Genomic DNA, 19,399 nt, shown 5'->3' with positions numbered 1-19,399 from the left:
AGGAAGAAGATGATGAACAAACACAAGTTGAAGAAGTTAAGGAAGAGCCTAAGGAGGAAGACATAGTGTATCTGACATTGTGTCATCGGTGAGGAATTTATTATCGAGGCTGCATTTTGTCGTGTTTAGTTTTTGTGAATCTCTATCTGGCACAACGTCCATTTTTTCAGTTTGAAATGCTGGAAAGCTGTAATTTTCATTTGGTCTATAGACAATTTTGGGAGAAGACATTGCAGAACCAAGTTTTAGGAAAAAAAATATATAAATCAAATTGGATCAAAAAATCAGACGAACCTCCATTTTTTCCGGTAAGATTAATACAAATCTAAAATTATTTTCTTTGAAATTGTTAAAGAATTCAAACCTTAAAGAACCCACAACAAAATTCGAAGTCCAATTAAAAAAACAAATGAGTTATTCTCCAATTTCTCAGGTTTGTAAAAACAACTTCAACAATACAAGTAGTAATCTTTGAACCCAACTCATTAAGTTCTTGGCTTTTTGATGAATCAAGAGGCTTAGTGAATATGTGAACAAATCTATCAACGATTCTTGAATCTTCTGGAGAGATTGGGGAAGGGAATTTATGGATTTTGGGCAAATGGATGTTGAAGAAAATGGAGAAAGATTGTGTTTTGTAAAATAAATTTGTAAAAGAAGAACATGCAATGAAGAAGAAGAAAAAAAAAATAATGCCAGAAATGAAGAAGAAGAAGAACAACAACAACAAAAAAAAAATATATTTTAAAGAAAAAAACGTTTTTCACGCGCTTAAAATAGGTGCAGCACACGCAATGTGTCAAGTCAGCACAAAGTGTCAAAATGACACATCGAAACTTTATTTGAGGTGTCTAAAATGAACAAAGCCTAGTTTAGATGTCTAAGTGAAAGTTGGTGCCAACTTTAGGGGGCCACCGATGGATTTCGCCTTTTTATTTGAATTTCATGCCTATGCTATTTAATTCAATTATTATATGTGACTTAATTCAAGTAATTTTGTCTCAAGTCCTAAACTGTTGTCATAACAAATCATGATTCATAACGTAATCCATTCATAAGAGATATTTTATCTTGTTTAACTTGAAAATAAAACTTCTATCTTATTTAGCCTTAAATAAAATTTTCATCTTATTTAGCTTAAAAATAAACTTCTAAATTATAGTAAAGAAATATTATTTTTAAATTTATCTACATTTTTATTGATATATAAAATATAATTTTTAAGTGAGTAATAAACTATTTAATTAAAAATTTGTAATTTAATAGTGGAGTGACATTTTAAGAGAAATTAAAATATAAATATGCATAAGAATTAGACAAATAAATTCAACTTATAATATATATTTATAAATAGAAGTTGTATTTATAAAATGTAATTTTTTAATAGAAAAATATATTATCATAAAAATAACGATTAATTAAGATTGTAAATATTATTGTAAATATTGTTAAAAATTATGTTAATATACAAGAATGTAAAAATATTCTATAAAATAGAGTTTAAGGAGGATTTTCTTATTATTTTACATACTTTATCCCAGCATAAGTTATCATGAGATTACTATTTCAGATTCAGTTATTCCATCTTTTACAACAAACAAAAAATTAAAAAAACACTCATAAATTATCCCAAAATAAACTCTTATTATCTATCACATCAAACAAGCCTTAGTTAATAGTAGTACTAAAGAGTCTGCAAATTGTTAAAAAAAAAAGGAAAGATTTTATAAAGTAGGCTGACGATATTGACGACAACGAAGAGAGCACTGGTCTGAGTGGGGCAGAATACCGGTCTACAGCTAAAATCCAACCAGCAGAGCAAGAAAATTGCAGTAATGGACCGGCTGTGAAATGCATTTGAGCCGGTTCCTTTTTGTGTTTTTCTACCAAATAAGAAATCAGCAACTAGCAGAGCAGACAGATAAACTAGAAAAATTGGTGTATCCATCTGGAAAGAAAAATCCCAATGACTAAATTGAAAGATGAAGATGAATTATTCACTCGCCGCTGAATTTTCAAGGAGCCGGAGTCCGGTACCGTCTCTCTCCGTCCTCCTCTATACTTCATTAGATTTTCAACACTTGGCTGAAAGTCAGCATCATAACAGTATCTGGATGAACCCTAATTTATACTTTACTCAAATTAGTTTGGGATCGAGGGCTAGTTGAGTGATTGAAATTTCGAATTATTTTTTTTTGCTTCCATCTGAATTGGGATCACGCGCAGGTACAAAGTGGAAATTTTCTATTGGATATGAAATCTGAACTCTGCAGTTGCATCAAAGTGGTGTAAGATTGAGAGAAAGAAAGTTAAAAGAAATGAAGGCTGGGAGTGCAGCAAAGCTGATTGTTGACGCGTTGCTTCAGAGGTTCCTTCCGCTTGCCAGGCGTCGCATTGAAACCGCTCAAGCTCAGGTACTCTTTAACCAATTTTTTCGCTATTTACATGTGTTGATCCCATTTTGTGGATTATTTGTAATTTGTGATGTACTGCGATTTTGATTCTTAACTTCTTGCCAAGAAAGATATTACTAAATGCTCGTCATATTAGTCGGCATCATAGTTCCTATAACACTAAGAGAGAGTTCAAGATAGAATTTAGAGTCATATCTTCCATTCTTCGCTGGTTTAGACAAAAACTCCCCCGAGAGTGATTAGTGTAAGGGCCTTAAAATTTGTTCTGATGAAGACCTTTTATGCTGCCTCTAGCTCTCAAGTGTTGAAAGGAGAATTATGGTCTGTTTTTATTAAGAGGGTTCAAAATATATAGAGGTAAACACATAAAGAACCCAAATGGACTCAACATCTACTATATATACATTTTTTAAAAAAATTGACCTTATACATACCATGTAATTTTTCAACGATGAACCCCTTTACGGTACCCTGGCTCCGCCCTTGGCTTAAGTTGGTCCTCTAGCTCCACAAAGGGAAAATGACAAGCATAGTCTACTTAAGATGAGGTGGAGTGGAATATTTTTGTTGTTTACGTGCTTTACATTCATTAGTTTGGTTCTGGATTATGCGATCTTTTACTGAATTCTGATGCAAAAACAAGTTTTTTTTCTTTTGCTTAATTTTCTTTTTAAAATTATTATTATTATTATTATTATTATTGTTTTTTTTTTGGATATGTGTTTGTGATTAATTTTCCTTTGACTTGGATTCTGCAACTTTGTCCAAAATTTCTCACTTGACGAAGTACAGGATGGACAGTACCTTCGGCCATCTGATCCAGCCTATGAACAAGTACTGGATTCATTGGCCATGGTTGCACGTCACACACCTGTTCCTCTTCTAGAGGCCCTTCTAAAATGGAGAGAAAGGTGTGTTTCAGTTATAATTCGTCCTAATCATGGCACGTGGTTTTCATTTATGTGTTAAGTTGAAGTGTATTTTTCATCATGGGCTGCCAATTAATGCAAATTCATTTTGGTGAAAGAAAATTTGCCCTTCATAGTTCATACAGTTGTGCTAGCAGATCCATTTGGTAAATTTATATTGTTCAGTTGTTCCCCTTACATGTGCTGTATGAGAATTCACATACATGATAAACCATGGTAAATTATTCACTAGCTTGTTAATTACTCCTTACTTCCCAATATAAACAATTCTTTTTATTTTGGTACATCTCAAATGTTTGCCACCATTCCGATTTCAATCATAATACTATTTTATACAACTTTCACAACTATCAGCAATTCAAATTCTTTTAACTATTAACATTTTAAGATTTGATATGACCTTTTTTCTTCCAAGCTAGTTTTCAACCATTACAGCAACAACAACATACCCAATATTTCGACTGTTATTTTACTATATTTTTTTTGAGATAAGGGTAACTAACTGTTATTTTACTATATTTATCCACTACCATTAATATAAAGATAAACTAAAATTACATCTTAAACCGCGTGTCCAGTCAAACATCTCCTGGGAAATGGGACGGCGAAATAATAGTTATATATAGTTTCATTTCTTTCTAGTTAATCAGGGACTGGATAAGTATGTTACAGTTTTGAAAAATTAGAACTAGTACAAGGGAAAATAGAGGAGACTAGTTGCCACTCGAACAATTGCATTTTCTGCCTCTGTTCTTGAATATGGACCAAGAACATTGACCTCTAATAGTTTTGTCCTTCACTTACCATTTTTGGCTTGAGGTGACCATGGGGGAGATATTACATGTGATAAGTGTTCTTTTGTTAAATAAAGAAACCTTGCTCTTTCTGAAATGACCACTCTTATAGTCTTCTTTAATGAAGTAGTATAGTTCATTGATTGAGATCTAGGGGACTCATAGAAAGTACAAATCTATTATGAAAATCGTTGGATGAAGCTTTATTAATATGATGGGATTACACTACAGAAATGCGTATACTACAGTAGAGAAATTTTCAATGCTTTGAATCTGATGTACTATGGTTGGTTGCAGTGAATCTCCCACAGGTGCAAATGATGCATCAACATTCCAGAGGAAGGTTTGTTAATCTACTAACTCTCTCGTCTGTGACTCCTTTTTTGAGAAGGAAAGTCTGTGACTCCTTCCCTCAATTCACATCTTTAGCATGGAAGTTTATGAGATTGTTCCTATGCACTTCCATTTTCTATTTATTGAACAAATTGATTGAAAATGACTTATCACATAATCTATGGAAAAGCAAAAGAATAATAAGATGGGAGTCACTTCTTTAAATCACACATCTGATAGGCTGAAATTACAACACAACTATGCAGCTCAAACTATTTCCAGGTGAAATAGCCATCCTCTCACTTTAAGAGAAACTTAACTTTCCTAGTATAGAAACTCATGAGTTGGCTTTCCTTTGGGGACTCGATAAAACTGGAGAACCTCAGTTGGCCATATATATATACATATAAAAAGAGAGAACCTCATGCAGTTGGCTGCAGGAAGTTGGAAGAAACCAGAAAGGAAGAGATTGTTTTTATAATATAAGAAAATAAACCCAAACTGTTGCAACGGAAGTATTAAAAGAAGTAACCATTATTACCTCAACTGGCAGAGTAATGAGCATGAAGATATTGCTGATGTATATTTAGGCCACTATTCATTTCGTGCCTAATGATACCAAAGTGGTATTATATCATAGGTACAATACATGCATATTTTCATTTTGTGAAGTATCTGATTAAGTTCTGTATGGTTTAGCAACTTAAGTATCTTTGTTTAGGCTCCTGAGGAAGTTCTTCCATGGTTCTTAGATTTCTCATATCAATATCGAAAAACTAAGTACTTCCATGGTTCAGCTTGCAGTGGAGTGCATCTTTTGTTCTGCGTGTATTCGCTTTGTGGAATGCTGTCCACAAGAAGGGCTTACAGGTACATTCACAGATTCAACAGGTCTACCTTTCTCTAGGAAGCTAATCCACTGCTAGTTGAGTTTTAATGTGCCTCCTTGAAATGCAGAGAAGCTTTGGATTGGGCTTGAGAATTTTGTATTTGATTGGCTAATAAATGCAGACAGGTAGGTTATAAAGCTAGTTCAGAGCTTATGGTACTACTCAGTTTCATATTTGTTTTTTTCCGGAATAATAGTATAAGTTATTGGCAACTGCTCTGGTCCACCGTTTAGTTCATTTATCCTGTTGTTGTTGATCCTTATTTGCTGGAGCCATAAATGTAACCTCAGCGTGCTTTTCATTCCTCTTCCTGGGTTTTATTTTATTTTATTTTTTTGGTCTTGTCTTCCATAACATATTAAAAGGACAATTTTTGTTTTTCAAAACCTTGTTCTTGTACAACATCCAAGCAACATGATTTATGTTCTTCTGTATTGGTATTTACCATATAAACAAAATAATTGCCTTGTTACTTGAGAGGGTAGGAATGGCAAAGCGCAGTAATTCTATTGTATTTATTACCTTCCCCATCTGTAAAATATTATGTGGTCTTTAATGGACTTCTATAGGATTACAATATGATAGCTAGGACAGATATGTAATCTAAACCTTTCCATGTCGGATAGTGATATTTATCACTCTGGCATGAGTGTTTTTATTCTGCACTTATAAGAAAGTTGTTTTTGTTTTAAATATGTATTTGTTTTAATGGCTATTTAGACAGCCAAGAGAGATCATCTAATCTCAAAAAAAAAAATATTATCTAATTGACCTCGATTTAGTCAATCTTGACTAAAATGCTAGATTTATGAAATAGCTATAAACTTGGAAGTCCATATGCTGAACCAATTTAATCTGTTGCAGAGTTGTTAGCCAGGTTGAGTATCCTTCGTTGGTTGATTTGCGGGGGCTTCTTCTAGACTTAGTTGCTCAACTCCTTGGTGCTCTATCTCGGATCAGGTAAGTGAAGGGAACCCAATTTTTCATAGTCCAATCTTCAAACTCAATCACTTGATCGATTGATAGTTACTCTTACCGAATTTTATAGCTTAATTTGGAAATGCTATTCAACAGGTAGAATAAAAAGTGGAGTGTAACAGGAAAAATTGAAATCAACTCTGTACTTTACCCTGATGCGTGTTTCACGTGAAAAATAACATGTAACTTTCATACAATTGTGATAAGTCATTACCCCGTAGACATTATTGAATTTGCAATCTTTGCAACAAACCATGTTAATCAATGAGTTGGTGACTTTCAGCCAAATGATTAGTTTATGTGAGTGTTGATGTTTTCCCATTGTCTGGCAACAGATTTAGTTCAGTGACAGAGCGCTTTTTCATGGAACTCAATACCCGTCGTATAGATACTAATGTTGCTCGCAGTGAAGCACTTAGTATTATAAATGGAATGCGCTATCTCAAGCTAGGGGTATGTGTCATTTTTTTTTCTTGCTGAATAGATATGCATAGAAGCATCATAATGATATGTTATTTCCAGGTGAAGACAGAGGGTGGCCTGAATGCTTCAGCTTCCTTTGTGGCGAAAGCTAACCCTTTGAATCGTGCTCCTCACAAACGAAAAAGTGAACTTCATCATGCCTTATGCAATATGCTATCCAACATCCTAGCACCTCTTGCAGATGGTGTAAAGGGTCAATGGCCTCCTTCAAGCGTAGATCCTGCACTAACTCTATGGTATGAAGCTGTGGCACGAATAAGGATACAGCTCATGCATTGGATGGATAAGCAGAGCAAACATATCTCTGTGAGCATAGAAATCTTTTTATAGACCTTCACTTCTCAATATGATCTCTATTTTGGTCATAAGGATAGTTGAAATTACCTATTTAGTACTTCCTCCGTTTCAATTTGTTTGTCTGGTCTTGACTTGGCGCATAGTTTAAGAAATTAAAGATGACTTTTGAATTTGTGGTCTCAATCTAAGGATATGTAGAAAATAGCAAAACAATCTTGTGGTCTTAAACATGCCATGTGGAATGTTTTTTTGAAATAGGTAACTTTGTATTCACACAAAAGAACTCATCAAGAAACTGATGAGAATGAGAATGGATTTACAAACTCCCAGTGGGTGCCATAATACTCAAAATCCAAAAACAAACTTTCAAAAATTTACAATTGTCCTATAAACTCCATTAAGCTATCTACTTCCCCCCACTAAATCTTGCTTACACCAAAAATACAAAAGACTAAGACATCTCATCTTGAACTTCTGTGAGCTGCTAATCTTTCCTTCATAACATCTCTCATTCCTTTCTTTCCATAGTGTCCACCAGATGCAAGCAGGGATATTTTTCCACCAATCTTCCTTTGATCCTCTCTTTCCAATTCCTTACCAGTGTGTTAGGACCTCGAAAGTGGTTCTGGGCATTGTCCAATTTATCCCGAGTATACAAGCGAACATGTTCCACTGATCTGTAGCTATCTTGCAATGCAGAAATAAATGGCCATTTACTTCAGCCTCTTGTCTGCACATATAACACCTTGAACAGATCTGTATACCTCTTCTTTGTAGTACTCCATGGGTTATACAAGCTCTTCTAATTACCAGCCAAGTGAAACCTGCAACTTTTAAAGGGAAATTAATCTTCCAGATTAATTTCCAGGGCCAAACTGTTGTCAAAAGGTGATTAGTATTCCTCTCCCAGTAACAGGACTTCACTGTAAAAGTTCCTCTGCTATGCAATTTCCAGACTGGTTTGTCGGGCTCTATGCCAATGCCTGGAAACAAGTTTAAAGCATGTAGTAGGTCTGCTACTCTTCCAACCTCCCAATCATTTAGAGCCCTTCTGAACATAAGGTCCCAACCTTGAGGGCTCCAAATCTGCACTATAGTGGCATTCTGTTGTAGGCTGATAATGTACAAATTAGGGAAAAGTATCCTCAATTTCTCATCACCTAACCAAATCTCATTCCAGAAACTGGTCTTCAAACCATTCCCCACTCTGATCTTCATGCCATGTGGAATGTTAGAATTAAAAAATTGCCAAAAAATGGAAAGAGACATTCTTTTCTAAACAGACTGCAAAGGAAAATAATACAAACAAATTGAAACGGAGGGAGTAATATTTAAGGAGGAATCTCAAAATTTAAAAATCGTTGTTTGCTGTCAAACTGTACCTCAAGTTTTCTCGAAAGTGACATGGAAAACCCTTCCTGCTTGTTGACCAAGTTAGCTTCTTTATCATTCTTTTCTCCATAAAGCATGCACGCATTCTTACATTTTGGTTTTGGGGTCAAACTCGTCATTGATGTTGCTGTCTTTTTCCTCAACTAATAGCAGATATTTTATATCGTTTATGCCTAGAATGTCAATTAAGGGGCCTACAGGATACATGTATTAGATCTTCTAATGTAATACTCTGGTATTTTGGCAAGAACTAATTGGGATCCAGGGAATAGCAGGAATTTGCTATACTTGGTTTCCTTCATTCAGCTCAGGGCACTGTATAAGTTGTCATCTAGAGGACGGAGCGTAGTGCTTATCATATTTATATACTAGCCAGGAAAAGGTTACAATGGATAATGAACACTCAGCTGTCTTGAGCTTCATGTGGATTTAGTACATGAAGAGGCCGTGCTCTCTCAAAAATGTGAGAAGAAACACAAGAACATACTGAAGAGTCCTCTCTTAAATGCTAGTATTGCATTTATATCCCCCGCACATTCTTGTTGTTACTTATTTCTCTGTCATAGGTTGTTCATAATTTCTCTAATTTGTATTTGTTCTGCAACTCTAGGTTGGCTATCCTTTAGTGACACTTCTTCTGTGTCTTGGTGATCCACATGTTTTTCTCAGTAACTTTGGTCCTCACATGGAGCAACTGTATAAGCATCTGAAGGTAATCTGTAATTAAAATCTTTATTGCAAAAAAGTATAACCTTGTTGTGGCTGCCTTTTTGAAGATTTTTCAGCACACATATAATAGTGATCCTTTTCATAGGACAAGAACCATCGATTCATGGCCTTAGACTGCTTACATCGTGTACTGAGATTCTACTTGAGTGTTCATGGTGATTCCCAGCCTCCAAATCGTGTGTGGGATTACCTAGACAGTGTGACATCACAGCTCCTTACAGTTCTCAGAAAAGGCATGCTTACGCAGGATGTACAACATGATAAGCTTGTCGAATTCTGTGTGACTATTGCTGAACATAACATTGATTTCGCTATGAATCATATGATATTGGAGTTACTGAAGCAAGACAGTCCAAGTGAAGCGAAAGTTATTGGTCTTCGTGCTTTGCTTGCCATTGTCATGTCTCCTACCAGTCAGCATGTTGGCTTGGAAATTCTCCATGGTAATGATAATATACTCGGTCTCATTGGCATTTGTTATCCGTTTGGCCTTGCTATTTCAAACTCATGACTTTCTTTATCGCATATATGATAGTTCGTGGTATTGGCCATTTCATCCCAAAAGTGAAGGCTGCAATTGAGTCAATTTTGAGATCTTGTCATAGGACGTATAGCCAGGCTCTTCTTACTTCTTCAAGGACCACTATAGGTAATTATCTACGGTACAAATAGCACTTATACTCTTGATGATTGATGGGACTTGATTTGCATATCTTTCTTGGTAAGGTTAGCTGACATCTGAATTTAATTCAAGAATTTTGTACTTTATTTTGTTTATGACTGTTACCTCCTTAAGATACTTTTGTCAATTGTTTTCCCGTTGAAAATGCGTTATTTGTTGGTCAGCTCCTATTAACTACATACATCTAGAGATGCCCCATCATGGACGTATATACCTTTTATCTGTTTCGTGTATTGAAAGTATGCCCCCTAAAGTATGAATGCCAGAAGTATGTGTGGGTGTTGCATCTAATTGCATTAATCTGTCTTGGAAAGTATGTATGGGTGTTCAATCTTCTTATTTCATTTAATGCTGCAAGATTGACATATTAAACTTTGGTTACTCGTATCTAAATTCACAGCTTTAAAGTCTTCCATTCACCGGTCACTCATTTGTCTCTGCTAGTTGCTGCTTGCCTTTATACCTGCTTTGTGCTGTGTTTATGGTTTACGATGTAAAATCATAACGCGAAATCTTCATTCATCATCCATACTTCTTAGGTTTGCTACCCAATAAACTAGCCACGTTTACATTCCATTCATCGCCTAAGACATATCTTTCGGTTTGTGAGATTGAACTGCCCCTCTGCGTTGTGTGAAGTAGTGATTTTATATGCAAAACTCTTTTGTTGTGCCAGATGCTGTAACAAAAGAGAAATCTCAGGGATATCTCTTCCGCTCAGTTCTGAAGTGTATACCATATCTGATTGAAGAAGTTGGCCGAAGTGATAAAATTACTGAGATAATACCTCAACATGGCATCAGTATTGATCCTGGCGTGCGTGAGGAAGCAGTACAGGTTCTCAATCGGATCGTGAGGTACCTGCCACATCGTCGCTTTTCAGTTATGAGAGGGATGTCAAACTTCATTCTACGCCTTCCAGATGAGTTCCCGCTTCTCATTCAGACTTCTCTGGGGCGGCTTCTGGAGCTCATGCGTTTTTGGAGAGCCTGTCTAGCTGATGATAAGATGGAGTACGATGCTTCTGATGCAAAGCGTGTGCAGAGAACGGAGGGATTCAAGAAATCTTCTTTCCATCACTCTCAAGAAACAATTGAATTTCGTGCTGCAGAGATAGATGCAGTTGGTCTAATATTCCTTAGTTCAGTGGATAGTCAGATCCGGCACACAGCACTGGAGTTACTGCGCTGTGTTCGTGCTTTAAGAAATGATACAAGGGAACTCTCATTGCATGAGCGATCAGATCACATTTTGAAAGATGAAGCTGAACCGATATTCATAATTGATGTTTTAGAAGAGCATGGGGTGGGTAGCATTCTCTTTCCCTTTTAATGCATCCTGACATTCTCTTATTTTTATTAGGAAATTCAAGCGCATATCTAGTAAGGATCTTTGCATCTGCAGGATGATATTGTTCAGAGTTGTTACTGGGATTCGGGGCGTCCATTTGATCTGAGACGAGAGTCTGATCCTGTACCCCCTGATGTTACTTTCCAGTCTATACTCTTTGAGAGCCCGGATAAGAACAGATGGGCCCGCTGTCTTAGCGAGCTCGTCAAGCATGCATCAGAGCTGTGCCCAAGCTCTGTTCAGGAAGCAAAGTAAGCAAGCTGTGGAAATATAGACATCTGACACACGTTGAAATGTCCCAAGCTTCCTGCTTAGTGTGTCATTTATCTTTCATGAGTACTTTTTGGTATACTTGGGAAGCCAAAATGACCCTGTTGTGGAATTATCTGTGTGTACTGGTAGTCCACCTATAATTTTGTAAATAGCTTGTAAAAAAACTTAAACGTCGTAAATTCTAATTGTTTACTTACCATTACTCACAAGTAATTTTTTCCTCCTAGGAAAAATATACGAATGCCCATTCCATTAGGTGATAGTTTCTCCTGATATTTGTTCATGCTCTGCATTGCTTGTTGTTTGATGGATTTCAGAGTTCTTCCATGAAGCATGCATTCTATAGGAATATTTTATTCATTGTTGAAGCGATTGAATATTTGAAGTTCCATTCCTTTATCATTGATGCAATTCCTTATTTTAAAGTTTTCAAACTTGAGTAATTCAGTGCAGAAAGTTTGTGAAGTTTCTTCAGTTTCAAAAAAAAAAAGTTTGAAGTTCCATATAATGTTGATGCTTCATGCAGATTGGAAGTTATTCAGCGGCTTGCTCATATAACGCCTGCTGAGTTGGGAGGAAAGGCCCATCAGTTACAGGACACTGACAACAAGCTAGATCAATGGCTGATGTATGCTATGTTCGCATGCTCATGTCCATCTGATAGTAGAGAAGGCGGTGGTTCGGCAGCAATAAAAGAACTTTTCCACCTCATCTTCCCGTCCCTAAAGTCTGGCTCTGAAGCAAATATAGTGAGTAGCTACTACCTACAATCATTCTGATGGTAGCAGAATGGTCAGACCTATGCTATCATTGTTACTACATTTATTGGTCGGAGTAACAATAAGTAGGAGATTTTGCAATGGTGTAACATCTGAACATGACATTAGTGTGATTTACTTGGGTTTATTTGTCTCTTACCTTTATTTTTCTCTGGGGATACTTTAGCACTCAAGCTCCAACTGTGTATATGGTTTTCAAAATTGTTAAGCCACTAACTAAATTATTTTCTGATATGTTAGCCACTAGGGACTTGCTTAAGAACAAATACCTCATATTCTGGAACTTCAAAGATTGTTAAAACCAAGATTTAATTGGGTTCACTGAAAGAATTTCCGTAGGATTGATGGACTAAGATGCTATAACTTGGGGTTGCTTAAAATTTGACAGTCATACTGATAAACCTCATGTGCACATTAAATGCAGTTCTATTGGTACTTTTTGAGATAGGTATTTTTGGATTTTTTAATTCTCCAAAACTTTCTATACTGAATATTAGCATCCAAAAAATTAGGTTATGGTTAAGTTCTTTTTTTTTTTCCAAAAAGAAAATATCTGCATGGTTGAAAAAAGTAAAAGGAGCGAAATAGAACTCTTCTTTGAGTTGGCATCACATTGAGTGACTTCTTCTTTCTGCTTGTTTAGCATGCAGCTACAATGGCTCTGGGGCACTCCCATCTTGAAATATGCGAAGTCATGTTTAGTGAGCTTGCATCCTTCATTGACGAGGTCTCACTGGAGGCAGAGGGGAAACCAAAATGGAAGGTAATTTTTTCAAACTCTTGTAATTGTAGTTCTCCTTTTGTATTCACTTGCTGTATCTGCAATGTTAGTAAAAGAATGATCTTGTTTTCTTTGGATGGATTGAGCAATTTGATATTTTGTCCATTTTATATATTATTAAGTAGCCTACAAGTTTTTTAATGTGCGCATGTGCTAGTATTGAGACATATAAAAGTCAACTCCTTATGGTTCTAATGCTACAGTTAGAATCCGATCTGGCATTAAGTGTTAGTAGACAAAGTTGAAGTAGTCAGCAAGGAGATGATCTTAAGGAACAAAAGAATACCTGAAAAAGAAAACAAAAATAGCTACACCTCAATCCTACGCTAGTTGGGCTTGGCATATTCATTTTGCTCTATTTGGACCTGCTTTATTCAAATATTTGATAATCTGGGTGTTCTCTGGCACTAGAGGTTCTCTAATTTATTAAAAAATTACTAAGGTTCTCGACATGTTCTACTGGCATCCATATATCTAAACAGACAAAAAGGTTCCCAGTTACATTGGGCATATCGTAAGCATACCTCAAGAGTAAGCATTACCCCAACTTGTCAGTGTTGCCTATGTGACTCTTTCGCTTCTAATTTGTCTTATTTCTTGCTAAATCTGCATAGATTCTGGGACATTGTAGGTCTTTTGAGACAATTTTCTTCCCTGTGATCTTAGGTCTATATTTTGCCCATTTAATACCTTTAACATTTTGGTTTAAAGCATACCAGCCGGATGTCTATGTAAGACATTTACTACCTGTTTCAAGCAACTTCTCTTACTTTATCCTCTACGTATGCTACCAGAGGATACAATGAAAAAAGGTCGTTTGAGATGGTTTGGTCATATCTTATGTGAACTTCCAAATGCACCTATCTACATGTGTAAAACCATGATGATTGAAAGATAATATTGTTAAGAAACATCAAAAACATGTGTTCATTGGGGAAGTGGGAATCTAGAAGAATTTGGCATAAAGCAAGCCAAAAATACGAATATGGAGCAAGTTAGACTAAGCAAATATTCCAAAAGTGGAGTTCTTTTCCTTTTTGCAGGTTTTCATTGCCCTCCCTTTGCTTTGTCAGGTTATGAGCTCATGCACGCTTATTATGTACATAAATGCCGAGTAATAATGTTGTGCTTAATATAAGCCTTACAAGAAATCAGGTTAAAACTTTTTTGCTTGAGCGAATGCTAATTGTAGAGCATATGTTACTGATGATGTTCTTATATACTAGCATCTTACTCTGTTAAAAAAAAAAAACTTTTAACAATCTTCTAAAACTGATGTTAAGAAAGAATGAAATCAGAAGTCAAATTCATGTATTGAAAAATATACTGCTGACACGTCTATTACATGCATAGGAGATTTCCTAATTTATACTAAAGAAAATGACAGGTATGGAACTTGCTGAAACTGCAGCTACATAGTCCTATGAGATCCCCATGCCAAAGTTTGTAAATTGTTGATTGTCTGTGTCATTGTCAGTATAAATTCTGTGCTTTGGATCTTTTTAGTAGAATTTCAATTGTTTCATCGCAGAGCCAAAGGTCCCGTCGAGAAGAACTTCGTGTCCACATTGCAAATATATACCGTACAGTTTCTGAAAACATCTGGCCTGGAATGCTTAGTAGGAAGCCTGTTTTCCGCCTACATTATTTGAAGTTCATTGAAGAAACAACCAGACAGATATTAACAGCGTCTGCCGAGAGTTTCCAGGAGATGCAACCACTCCGTTATGCACTTGCTTCTGTACTGAGATCTCTGGCCCCTGAATTTGTTGAGTCAAAATCAGAGAAATTTGATATTAGAACTAGGAAGCGGCTTTTTGATCTTCTGCTCTCCTGGAGCGATGATGCTGGCAATACATGGAGTCAGGATGGTGTTAATGATTATCGACGTGAAGTAGAACGCTACAAGTCTACTCAGCACTCTCGATCAAAGGATTCTATAGACAAACTCACATTTGATAAAGAACTGAATGAACAGGTAGAAGCCATCCAATGGGCTTCCATGAATGCAATGGCTTCACTATTATATGGACCCTGCTTTGATGACAATGCCAGAAAGATGAGTGGCCGTGTAATATCTTGGATAAATAGCCTATTCATTGAGCCTGCACCTAGGGCACCCTTTGGTTATTCACCTGCTGATCCGAGAACTCCGTCTTATTCAAAGTACACTGGTGAAGGTGGCAGAGGAACAACTGGTCGTGATAGGCACAGAGGAGGTCATCTTCGAGTTTCACTCGCAAAATTAGCTTTAAGAAATCTTCTTATAACAAACTTGGACCTGTTTCCTGCTTGCATTGATCAGGTGCTTCCTTTTCCTACTGCCTATAGGAAGTTCATGGTGCAATTTACTCGTTTTTGTACACTACATTTTTTATCAAAATGCATTCTGTAATCATATTAACCTTCTAAAAAAAGAATTTTATGTGACTTGTCAATATTGTGGGTGAGGGTGTGTAATATAATGATTTTATGTGCTATATAATCCCCATTGATTTCAGGATGTAAACCATTTAGTAAGTATTTAATCTTTTACACATTTTCAATTGGAAAGTGAGTTGCCTCTGTTGTGCCTTCTGTTTAGTTGGTGCAGCGGTGACATTCTTATATCATTTTGTTATTTTCCTATTTAGTATCAAAAAATATGCTTGAATCCTCTACTTTGATTTTTTTGACATGGAGCAAGTTATATCACTTTTCTTTCTCTAGGCAGGTGTTTAGCATACATGTTTTCATACCTTTGAAATACTTACAAGTCTTTATTTGTCACAGTGCTACTACTCCGATGCTGCAATTGCAGATGGCTATTTCAGTGTGTTAGCTGAAGTCTATATGCGTCAAGAGATTCCAAAATGTGAAATACAGAGACTCTTAAGTCTGATCCTCTACAAGGTGGTGGATCCTTCCAGACAGATTCGTGATGATGCCCTCCAAATGCTTGAGACGCTTTCTGTCCGTGAATGGGCCGATGATGGGATGGAGGGGTCAGGAAGCTACAGAGCTGCTGTAGTTGGGAACCTTCCTGACTCGTATCAACAGTTCCAATACAAACTCTCTTGCAAACTTGCTAAAGATCATCCTGAACTGAGCCAGTTGCTTTGTGAAGAAATTATGCAGAGGCAGCTTGATGCTGTTGATATAATTGCGCAGCATCAAGTCCTCACCTGCATGGCTCCATGGATTGAGAATCTCAATTTCTGGAAACTCAAGGACTCTGGCTGGAGTGAGAGATTATTGAAAAGTCTGTATTATGTGACATGGAGACATGGTGATCAGTTTCCTGATGAAATTGAAAAGCTTTGGAGCACAATTGCTAGCAAACCCAGGAACATAAGTCCAGTTTTAGATTTTTTGATTGCAAAAGGGATTGAAGATTGTGATTCAAATGCATCAGCAGAAATAAGTGGTGCATTTGCTACATATTTCTCTGTTGCTAAAAGGGTTGGTTTATACTTGGCTCGTATCTGCCCCCAACGTACTATTGATCACCTGGTTTATCAACTGGCTCAGCGTATGCTTGAAGATAACATAGAGCCTCTGAGGCCTAGTGCAAACAGAGGAGATGGTAATGGAAACTTTGTATTGGAATTCTCTCAAGGGCCATCTGTGGTTCAAGTTTCATCAATTGTAGACATCCAACCTCACATGTCACCTTTATTAGTTCGTGGATCTCTTGATGGTCCTCTAAGAAACACAAGTGGGAGCTTGAGCTGGAGAACAGCAGCTGTTGGAGGCAGAAGTGCCTCGGGCCCCTTGAGTCCTATGCCTCCTGAGTTGAATATTGTTCCTTTAACTGCTGGTCGGTCTGGCCAACTTCTTCCATCACTGGTGAACATGTCAGGGCCATTAATGGGAGTACGGAGTTCAACAGGAAGCCTGCGAAGTCGTCATGTCTCTCGAGACAGTGGAGATTATCACATTGATACTCCAAATTCTGGGGAAGAAGGGTTGCACTTGGCGGCTGGAACACATGCTGTTAATGCAAAAGAACTTCAATCAGCATTGCAAGGTCATCAACAGCACCTACTCACTCATGCAGACATAGCGTTGATTTTACTTGCTGAAATCGCCTATGAGAATGATGAAGATTTCCGGGAGCATTTACCGTTGCTCTTTCATGTTACTTTCGTCTCCATGGATAGTTCAGAGGATATTGTCTTGGAGCATTGCCAGCACCTTCTTGTTAATCTGTTGTATTCCCTTGCTGGGCGTCACTTGGAATTGTATGATGTTGAAAATAGTGATGGAGAGAACAAGCAGCAAGTAGTGAGCTTGATAAAGTATGTTCAATCTAAGCGAGGTAGCATGATGTGGGAGAACGAGGACACTACAGTTGTCAGAACAGAACTGCCAAGTGCAGCACTCTTATCTGCTTTAGTGCAGAGCATGGTGGATGCTATCTTTTTCCAAGGAGATCTACGGGAAACTTGGGGAGTAGAGGCACTTAAATGGGCTATGGAATGCACATCAAGACACCTGGCCTGCCGCTCGCACCAGATATACCGTGCACTGCGGCCTCGTGTAACTAATGATGCTTGTGTATCCTTGCTACGTTGCCTTCACAGATGCTTGAGTAACCCAGTACCACCTGTTCTAGGCTTTGTTATGGAGATCTTGTTGACATTACAGGTGATGGTGGAGAATATGGAGCCAGAAAAGGTGATATTATATCCCCAGCTTTTCTGGGGTTGTGTTGCCATGATGCATACAGACTTCATTCATGTGTATTGTCAGGTGCTGGAACTTGTTTGTCGTGTAATTGATCGCTTATCATTCCGAGATAGAACAACTGAGAATGTGCTTCTTTCAAGCATGCCCAGAGATGAGCTTGATTCAACTGTTGGTGAATGTTCTGACTTCCAGCGTCTAGAATCACGGAACGCTAGTGAGTCATTACCCTCCAATGCAAAGGTGCCAGTCTTTGAAGGAGTGCAGCCACTGGTTCTTAAAGGCCTTATGTCAACAGTCAGTCATGGTGTCTCCATTGAAGTTCTATCGAGAATTACTGTGCCTTCATGTGATTCAATCTTTGGTGATGCTGAAACACGCCTACTAATGAACATAACAGGCTTACTTCCCTGGCTCTGCTTACAGCTTAACCAGGACACAGTGGTCGGTCCTGCTTCACCATTCCATCACCAGTATCAAAAGGCTTGCTCTGTTGCAACCAATATAGCTGTCTGGTGTCGAGCAAAATCGATAGATGAATTGGCTACTGTGTTCATGGCTTACTCCCGTGGTGAGATCAAAAGTATAGAACACCTTCTAGCTTGTGTTTCACCATTGCTATGCAATGAATGGTTCCCCAGGCACTCAGCTCTAGCATTTGGGCACCTCCTACGTCTTCTGGAGAAAGGGCCGGTTGAATATCAGCGTGTCATACTTCTTATGCTGAAGGCATTGCTTCAGCATACTCCAATGGATGCTGCTCAAAGTCCACATATGTATGCAATTGTATCTCAGTTGGTAGAGAGCACTTTGTGTTGGGAGGCACTTAGTGTATTGGAAGCCCTCTTGCAGAGCTGTAGCTTACCTGGATCGCACCCGCATGAGCCGGGACAATTTGAGAATGGACTTGCTGGCGCTGAAGAGAAGATTCTTGCACCTCAGACCTCATTTAAGGCTCGGAGTGGGCCATTGCAGTTTGCTATGCTTGGACTTGGAGCTGGCTCCACACCAGCAGCCCAACCTAATGCATGTGAATCAGGTTTATCAGCCAAAGAATTAGCGCTTCAAAACACAAGGCTGATGCTAGGGAGAGTGCTTGAAAGTTGTGCACTTGGGAGAAGGAGAGACTACCGAAGATTGGTTCCTTTTGTAACTAGTACTGGGAATCCATAGACATTATATTTGTAGGACGAAGTTTGAATATCCATCAACTGGGTTTTGTAAATAGGTTTAGTACCTATTTCACCATGTAGAGTTAGTTTAGTCCCTGTATTCAGAATGCACCAAAGCTAGTTTTGTTTCAGCACCTAATCTATCAAATAATAGTTCATGCTTCACTTGAATTTCTTCCAAAGATGGTCTTCAGAAGATGAAATTTGTATGCTTGATGGAAAAGAAAAAAATACAAGAGAATGAAAACCATCCACGGATGTGTGACTACCGTTGCAAAAAGAAAGCAATTAATATAAGAGGAGAATTTTACAGGGTTTCAGTCACTCCTTTAACCACAGAGAAATCTCCTATGAACAAGAGCACTGACAGCAAAGAAAACGAAACAATACAAATAAATTGAATTCCAAATACCAGCCAACTAAAAAGAACGCCTGGACCTGGAGATTCATAAAGG

General features: G+C 37.4%; 1 protein-coding gene across 2 annotated transcripts; it reads left to right on the top strand.

Annotated features, from left to right (window-relative positions):
- Positions 1–1,704: 1,704 nt before the first annotated feature.
- Positions 1,705–19,115, top strand: LOC129874698 (uncharacterized). 2 transcript variants are annotated; one of them, XM_055950022.1, is made up of 18 exons: positions 1,705–2,033; positions 2,227–2,414; positions 3,207–3,325; positions 4,435–4,480; positions 5,268–5,340; positions 5,428–5,485; positions 6,225–6,320; positions 6,674–6,791; positions 6,861–7,127; positions 9,121–9,222; positions 9,325–9,682; positions 9,775–9,888; positions 10,598–11,226; positions 11,326–11,522; positions 12,071–12,293; positions 12,967–13,086; positions 14,636–15,409; positions 15,877–19,115. In XM_055950022.1, the coding sequence occupies exons 2-18, from the start codon at positions 2,319–2,321 to the stop codon at positions 18,943–18,945; spliced, it is 6,459 nt and encodes a 2,152-aa protein (XP_055805997.1). In that variant the 5' UTR covers positions 1,705–2,033; positions 2,227–2,318; the 3' UTR covers positions 18,946–19,115. The 2 variants fall into 2 exon arrangements, with proteins under 2 accessions (XP_055805997.1, XP_055805998.1); XM_055950023.1 differs by lacking the exons at positions 1,705–2,033; positions 2,227–2,414; positions 3,207–3,325; ... (4 more) ...; positions 6,674–6,791; positions 6,861–7,127 and adding an exon at positions 8,879–8,973.
- The last annotated feature ends 284 nt before the right edge of the window (positions 19,116–19,399 follow it).

This window comes from Solanum dulcamara, chromosome 11 (genome assembly GCF_947179165.1).
Source record: "Solanum dulcamara chromosome 11, daSolDulc1.2, whole genome shotgun sequence".
NCBI classification, from domain to species: domain Eukaryota; kingdom Viridiplantae; phylum Streptophyta; class Magnoliopsida; order Solanales; family Solanaceae; genus Solanum; species Solanum dulcamara.
The sequence above is the reverse complement of the archived record's forward strand: the minus strand, read 5'-3'. Positions and strand labels throughout refer to the sequence as shown.